An 8,319-nucleotide genomic window follows, 5' to 3' on the forward strand; every position below is an offset into this window, starting at 1 on the left:
AACCCATAACCTTATCCACAAGTCTCTTTATTAAACTGTGAATTTTACAGTCCTGTGTTTTTTGCAAAGACTTTGTGACTTCATCACTCACCACATAAGGATTTCAGCATGGCCAGAACATTTAACTTTGTACGTGTGAAGTGTCATTGCCCACAGGGAGACCTGTGTATAAGGATTTCAGCATGGCCAGAACGTTTAACTTTGTCCGTGTAAAGTGTCACTGCCCACAGGTAGACCTGTGTATAAGGACTTCAGCACGGCCAGAACGTTTAACTCTGTACGTGTGAAGTGTCATTGCCCACAGGGAGACCTGTGTATAAGGATTTCAGCATGGCCAGAACGTTTAACTTTGTACGTGTGAAGTGTCACTGCCCACAGGGAGACCTGTGTATAAGGATTTCAGCATGGCCAGAACATTTAACTTTGTTCGTGTGAAGTGTCACTGCCCACAGGGAGGCCTGTGTTTAGCAGAGTGTAAAATCACCCCTGCAGCTCCTGCTTGCCCATATTTAGTAAATGGACTGAACTGTGGGTGAGGTTATACAATGGGGTAAAAAAATGTACTCATTATAAAGATGAGCAAAAATCCTTAGTCTGCGCTTATGGACTGCCCTCTTCAATTCAAACCATAGGTTTTCAATGGGATTCAAGTCCTGAGACAAATTGCCATTGCAAACTGTTGATTTTGTCAATTAACAATTGCTTTGTGAATTTTGATGTGCACTTTGGGATTATTGTCTTGCTGAAAGATTCACTTGCAGAAAATGTTTTTCCCCCTAGCAGAGGCAACCAAATGTTGGCCTAAAATGTCCTGAGTTCATGATGCTGTTGACCTTTTTATTTAACCTTCATTTAACTAGGCAAGTCAGTTAAGAACAAATTCTTATTTAAAATGACAGCCTAGAAACGGCCCCAGCCTTGATCAGGGGCAGAACGACAGATTTTTACCTTGTCAGCTTGGGGATTCGATCTTGCAACATTCCGAATCAAATCTAATTTTATTGGTCACATACACATGGTTAGCAGATGTTAATGTGAGTGTAGCGAAATGCTTCCAGTTACTAGTCCCGCCCCCACCTTAAGGGCCCCAGGACCAGTGGAAGCAAAATAGCCCCATAACATCAAAAGATCCACCACCATATTTTACAGTAGGTATGGGGTTCTTTTCTGCATTCTCATTTCACCGCCAAACCCACCACTGGTGTGCGTGGCCAAAAAGCTCTATTTTCACCTCTGACCAAAGCAGCAGCTACAATCCAAATGCCATTTAGTAAACTCCAAGTGTTTACATTAGTTCACTGACATGAAAATAGGTATGCACATTTTTTTCAGCACACAATATAGCTCAGTATTTGATTTATATAATTTTTTTGCTTATCTTTATCAAGCGTGTCAATAATTTCAAACCCGACTGTAAATGGGAGAAAGAACAAGTTGTCAAACACTAACCGAAGATCAGTTGGGAGAATTACCATCTGGGTAAGCTGTCACAGAACAGAAACTTCTACCTGTAGTGTCTAAATGCCAGTGTAGCAAAGAGTGAAGTTCTTATATAGTCTCAGGACTGTCACTGGCTTCAGACTTAAATTCTTAGGGTCCTCCAGTTTATTGGATTATTCAAAACAACAGCCACCTCCAAGAAGCTGGGTGACATATCAGCATGATAGCAATGAGATTGAGGATTGCGGTGTGTTGTGATATGATAGAGAAAATGATACAAGAAAACAGGTTATTTCCACAGCAGCATGTAAACCTCAGCCATACACTTTAAATATTTAAGGGTACATTTACAAGTGATTGTTCTTTAAATAGTGGTCAGTTGCCATAATAGTCTCAAAATATCCCTTTAAAGCATCAACCCCCACACCAAATATTCACTCCAGCCTCTTTCACCACCCAACTAACAGTCTCACATTGATCTACGGAATGAACCATTGAAAATATATACTATTTAATTCCAGTGTAAGTTCAGTGTTCTTTCCTATTGGTTTTCAAGGTTAAAAAGTTAATCAGCGCACACAATCCAGTTTCAGAAGTCTTCTCTACGACACATCTAACGGAGTCTCCTCAGCTGAGAAGTTATGTCAGCGTTTGTTTTGTTTGGACGGCTTTCCTTCGAGCCGTCTGGCGCTCTCTTTTTCCCCGTTTCGTTTGAAGGAGGAATAGATTTAAGGGATTGGGAAGCCCTACGACGTCACATGACTAAGCTAGAGTGGGTGGAGCAGTAAGGAAGAAGAGGAACCAGTTAAAAAAGCATGATCTTTTACAAGGCAGAGAGAGCATGTGTAATGTATGTATTCCAGAGCCATACATCTGATAGAGACAATATGAGTGAGGGGAGGAAAGAAAGCGCAGGGGAGAGTGCAAGGGTACAAGGGAAGGGTGAGAGGAAAGTGAGAGTTCACTCCCTGTTCCTGGCTCATCGGTACACCAGGTGTGATATGGTTCCAGACTTAAAGTTGAGCTGATGGTTGGGGACAAAGGTGTGCTGGGGGTTTTTACGTGTGCACAAGTCTTTGCCGTACAGGCTCATGCACGAGTCACACGATACCTTGGAGCAGTTCACACAGGTGTGAGACGCACCCGGCTTGTTACAGAACCCGCACCGCGACCCCCCCAGACTTGCTCGGTCAGCATTGGCTACCATGGCTGACGCCACGGCAACCGACTTGCTGGGAAACAGCTTGGTGGCCATGAGGGGTTTCTCCACCATCTGGGGGTGGGGGTGGGTGTGCTGGTGGGTGAGGGGATGAGGGTGCATGTGGGGGTGAGGAGAGTGGGTGTTGGAGTATACTGACAGCTTCTCCTTGACGGGGAGGTAGCCATCCATGGGGCGGGGTGATTTGGGGGTTGGGTACTCCTGCAGGCCGCAACAGGGGGAGGGGTCGATGTCGTGACAGGCCGAGCACAGGATCATTTCACACCTAGGGCAGGCGGCCAGGCTGGAGCAGCCCAGGCCACAACCCTGACACTTCACCCCCAGAGAAGAGAGTCCGCCATGGGCTTTGAGTGCCCAGCCGTCCCTGGCATCCCAGGGCTCCCTGGATGAAGGTCTGGAAGGCGTCTGTCGACCTCCAACCCCAGGCCCACCTCTCTCTGTGTACAGATCAATCTCATCCAATGAGGAGAGGTGGTAGGAGGAGTAGGCATCAACCGAGGGCGGTGATTGGATAGGGAAGAAGTCAGCCAAGGGGCTGTAAGAAGGCGGGGCTGCCACAGAAAACATGGATGTGGAGGTGCTGGGCCTGATGATCTCATCCTTTATGTCCTCCTCTGCATCCACAAACAGAGGCTCCTTCCTCAGGCTCAGAGAGGCTTTCAGGACAGGCTTACTGGCTGTGTGCCAATGCCCCGCTCCATCCGTCACATCCACTGACTTGGACGGCCTTCCCCCTCTCCTCAGATGGTGAGGGTGACCTATGTCCACTGGTCGCACAGAGAGCCGGGCCATGTCAGCCCCGAGGCTGTCCCGCCGCCGAAGGACCTCGGCACAGCCGGCTGCGTCGTCCCGGCAGCCCCTCCGTTGCTCCAGGGCCTCCAACTCAGAAGCTGAGCCCCGGGCCAGAGCCACCACCTCCCCCAGGAGACGACACTCTGCCTGGGCCAGGAACAGCTCGAAGGCTAGCTGCCGGAGGTGGGCCGGGCCACCAGGGTGGTCCCGGACGTGGAACTGCAGCTCATGGTCACGGGAGTAGCCCATGGAACGCAGGAGGGAACGGAGATCGGCATCGCACAAGACAGCCTGAAGGTGGTAGACATACGGGCCCGTGAAGGTCTAGAAGGGGGAGACACAAAGGAGGACAATTATTAAGGATTGTTCCAGCAAATTCATTGAAATGCATACAATACAATGTTTAACCTCAGGGACCATATTAATAAACTACAACAATCCTGCCATCAGAACAGTCAGATGAGAGAAACACATCCATTCCAGAAGCTTTAGATGATGGTACGTACCTTGATGCAGCGGAACTCTTTCTTCCAGGGGAAGAGCAGCAGGTTGGTGCAGACCGTCTCCAGGGTGAGGAAGGCTCTCTCCAGGCCACGCAGACTGCAGCCTCTCAGGCAGCGCATGGCATTCTCCACCACCTCATAGAAACGCACCATGCGGAACCTCTGGCCCGGGTCTGGCTGGTAGGCCCCCAGCAGGGCCGTGGCCGTGGAGAGTAGGGCCTCGCTGCCCCTCTGTGAGGTGCCTCTCCCAGGGCCCGCCTTCCCCCCTCCGTCCTCCAGCCGCCTCTCCAGGCATGCCACGTACCTCCGGAACAGGTCCTCTTGCAGTTTAGCATCCATTGGCGGCGCAGCAGTGAACTGCTCAGCCGTGACACTCCTCTCTCATGCCAAGGACCGGGACGACACTCAGCAGCCCCTCTCTGCCGCCATCTCAGGACACACACAAATAGACTCCGCTGAGGATTTTGAGAAACGCACAAGAACACGCCTCTGGCCTCAATCAGGAAGCCGTCACCATTCTAAAGACAAAAGGGGGATTGGTAGTAGTATTGAACTTAACTGCTTCCTGGTTTAGGCTAATTAGGGTGGTTAGGCTTTTGCCTGTAAGACCACCCTCTGCTTTTGGGCATCTCTGGTTATTTTATTATCTGGCAGTCTGTGGGCTCTCCAGGGCAAATGTGGGAAATAAAACAAGGCCAGAGGGGGCTGGTGGTTCACAGTTGTGGTCCTGAGTTGCATCCGGAGCTCTAGCCTCTGCCCTGTCAAAAGTAGTGAATTCAAGGTCACCAGGCAGAGAAGGTCACGATCATGATGCTGTGCATTTTTTTAACAAACTCCAAGCTGCAACGACAAAGAGGGATATGCGGTAGGATATTGAACACACATATGCGCACTCCACACACACACACTTCACTGTGCCAATAACGATGACATATTGAGCTTGGGACACTTCCCTTCTTTCTCTGCATTCATCCAGCCATTGAAGAGAATGCAATGCTGACATCAGGTGATTCAGCAGCAGCCAGATCTGTTCCAAACATGCTAAATGGCCCATTGAAACAAAGGGGGAGCATCGATCTCAGTGTGTGTGATTGAGGGGATGGGAATATGTATCCTAGTGAGTGACACACCCCCTCCGTTACTGACACTAAATGTGCAGTGTGTAGCATGGATATGTTTTTCCCCACAGTGCACTAAATAGCTAGCTAACCATTTAGCCAAAAAACTGCACTCGCATCCACCTTGCATGAATGATCAACAAAAAAAGTAACAGCTCAAAATGCAGATGGCTACATGGTATGCTGATTCATGAATATAGCTAGCTCTGAAGTTACCCATTTTACCTGCATAAGTGTATTGATTTCAAAATAGAGAAATATAATTGACAATGTTTTACCATGCAGTAAATAAATTTTTTATACATCTCAAAATCTGCATTTCACAGCAATATCCTTTTGACATTCACATAAGGGTTTGCGTCAGTGTAAGGTTTGGCTAACTATAGGGCTGCAAATATGCTGGCAAATTCTAGGGCAATGAAGTTGAGTTGAGTTTTTCCCCCACCCCAAAAAAATAAATCCTTGCCAAAAATGAAAACACAAAGCAGACCAAACTCGTTTGTCCTGTAAAAAAACCTGCTGTATGTAAAATGTTGTGCGCTATAGCTTGGAAAATAAATAAATGTGACTCTGGATGACAAGATAATGATGTTTGTTTCCAACACTAGGGCTGTTTTCCTAAAGAAATTAAATCTGCTTTGTGTTGTTTCCTTCCCACGATACTAACTACTTTGACAATAATTGTATCATCCCGGCACTTGCTAATTCTGCAATTCCTTTCATCCAGATCGCTGTAAATAAAATTATCAAGATCGCTGTAAATAAAATTATCAACATGCAACAATTTCAAAATCGAAAGGCATAACTAAGCGATTGCTATATTTGAATTGAAAAGGGAATCAGCAAATCACTACTACTGCCCTGTTTCGTATTGGCCATCTACCGTAAACATTGTCCCACAAGGAGATGAGTTGATAAACGTCTCCTAACTGTTCTAATCTATCGACAGGTAGTGTTGTGCTTTGTTTTTAGAAGAGCGCAAATGGCACGCAGCAGCAGCGAGTTATCCTAGTTCCATTGATTCCCATACAGTCTTGACATGAGTGATTCATCTGAGTGAGCTATTGATTATAGTAGAACAACCTAATCAATTTCAGTCTGGAGTACAGCTTCGTAAATGTTACACTGCATGAGCAGTTTAAAGGTACTCATTTGGAAAAATACAAGTCATCTCAACACAGGTGTTTATAGTGGGTATTTTTTTATGCATTGGTCTTCAACATATCACAACATATTTCAGAATAATGATTATGAATTGGGACATTTAAAACCGTTGTTTCGACACTCACTGCTATAAATTATATTTTAAAAAAAATAACAGGAAGCAGCAACAGTATCATTTTCAACTTGTGTTCTAGGAATATAAAGGTATAATTATCTTTTGAAGTACTTTTACATGAAATCACTGAATGAACCCAAAAACGTGCTATGATTTATTGATTGATGATATTAGTGAAATCGTGAACATGTGTTTGACCTGGCTAAGCTAACCATGTGTGGCTATTTGGTGATCGAAATTGAAGGCATAGGACCGGCTGGGCAAGGGATAAACTTCTAGTATTCCGCTTAGCAAGCTAGCTAACTAGTTAGCATCTGAAAATACATAACCACCTGGGTTAGCATGCCAACTATGTTAGCATGCGTTATTCCCACCAGTTAACCACGACTAAAACGTTATTATACATCAAATTGAACAATAACGCCTTGCAACGTTAACAACAATGATCAGCTGGGTACGCAGTGAAAGTGTCATGTACAAGACGGAGTTAGCAAGCAGTGATACTAATTGACGTTAGCTTACTACTCTGGCTATAGTTAGATGTGTGATAAATTGAACAACGCGACACACATCAACGTTAACAATTATCAGCTGGGTACTCAATGAAATTGGCGTTTACAAGCCAGAGCTGGCAAGCTGTGATGCTAATGGGCGTTAGCCACAGTAGCTAACTAGCTAGTAAGTGTGTGTCTGTTTGATGGCATGGGCCCCCAGCCGCACAGCGAAGCTAGCGTGCGATGCAAACTCTTCACATATGTCCAGACAGTGGAGTCAAATGCATGTTTAATGTTCTGTTATTGTAAAACCTGTTTTATCAGAGAGAGAGAGACGCCACGAACATGCAGCACCTTACCTTTTCCGTTGTACTGCTGGAAATCCCCATCGCCTCACTGCGCAGGCTCCCGGTACTGACAGTTAATCAGTATCAGCTGGCGCACAGGCACTCTCCGGAGAGGGGCTTGGCCACGTTCAAGGACGCGCCTGCAGGGTCCACCGCAGAACAATCATTCACTCGGAATAAACACAGTTTCTTTGCTGATTGACAGGCAGCTGTGGTGAGGCTCGAGTTTAAAGTGAAGGGAGTACAGGGCTGTCTCTCGAGGAGGCAAAAAATACATTTAGGCTTGGAAAAGTTGAACATGTTCAGAAGGAGTTGGATAAAGGGGGATTGGAGGGAGGGAGAGAGGATGTTGAAAATACTGAGGGAGGCAGAGGATGGGTTTGAATCAGTTGAAACAAGCAATAACAAGGGAGGGGAAATATATCGAGGAAGATTGTTGTCAAGTTTGAACAGTGTGAGCCGGTGTGATGAGAACTAGAATAAGACGATACGAGCGCTTATTTAAGAGAGCGCTCCGTAAACCACGTCCCACTGGGCAGAGCTAGACAAGTTGGACTGGAACACGTTTTAAAACAATAAAAACACTAATTTTACAGTGGGTCCGCCATGGTTCTGTATAGCCTACGTATGCTAATATATTTCAGACCAGTGTATTGCAGTACATTTCGTCTTCGACTTGATTGGTAAAATATCTTTCAGTAGTCAACAGGGAAACAACGTGTCCCAGACAGTTCGCAATATAACATGCCAGAGGGAGTAACGTTTACTAGGCTACCTAAATTATTGGGATCATTGTTTTTGGAAACATCGAGCTTTTTGACAAAACAGACCATGGAACGCCTTTTCACACGAAGGTCCGCAGTCGGTCTGTGTAAATTATCCGATTATATTGGAGACAGGTTTATAGCAGTGAATGTCATCTATTAATGTACTCCTATAGTATTTCTAAGTAGAAGCCATATCAGCCAGGGAAACTAATTGTTCTCACTTTATGATAGAACATTCAGATTTGTCTGCCTGACTGTGGGTCTTTTTATTGAATTGTTAGGATTTTATTGTGATCACAAAAAATACATTTAACTCAAATAGAGTGGAATAAATTGTAACTGACAAGGTAAATGGTAACT

At 45.6% G+C, this 8,319-nt stretch overlaps 1 protein-coding gene across 2 annotated transcripts; it reads right to left on the reverse strand.

The window, feature by feature from the left end:
• Window positions 1–1,582: 1,582 nt before the first annotated feature.
• Window positions 1,583–7,312, reverse strand: LOC106600626 (spermatogenesis-associated protein 2). Of its 2 annotated transcripts, none has more exons than XM_014192119.1 (3): window positions 7,205–7,312; window positions 3,958–4,794; window positions 1,583–3,775 (listed from the first exon to the last, which is right to left on the reverse strand). In XM_014192119.1, exons 2-3 carry the CDS (start codon window positions 4,291–4,293, stop codon window positions 2,420–2,422), a joined length of 1,692 nt encoding a protein of 563 aa, XP_014047594.1. In that variant the 5' UTR covers window positions 4,294–4,794; window positions 7,205–7,312; the 3' UTR covers window positions 1,583–2,419. The 2 variants fall into 2 exon arrangements, with proteins under 2 accessions (XP_014047594.1, XP_014047595.1); XM_014192120.2 differs by having other exon boundaries at window positions 3,958–4,383; window positions 7,205–7,283.
• Window positions 7,313–8,319: the final 1,007 nt, after the last annotated feature.

The sequence above is a fragment of the Salmo salar genome, chromosome ssa03 (assembly GCF_905237065.1).
Source record: "Salmo salar chromosome ssa03, Ssal_v3.1, whole genome shotgun sequence".
NCBI lineage: Eukaryota > Metazoa > Chordata > Actinopteri > Salmoniformes > Salmonidae > Salmo > Salmo salar.

Excerpts from the sequence above, each read along its gene's own strand:
- LOC106600626 (XM_014192119.1), bottom strand. The coding sequence starts at position 4,293 with ATGGATGCTAAACTGCAAGAGGACCTGTTCCGGAGGTACGTGGCATGC. Across the intron at positions 3,776-3,957 it reads AAGAGTTCCGCTGCATCAAG|ACCTTCACGGGCCCGTATGT; the intron begins GTACGTACCATC and ends TCCCCCTTCTAG.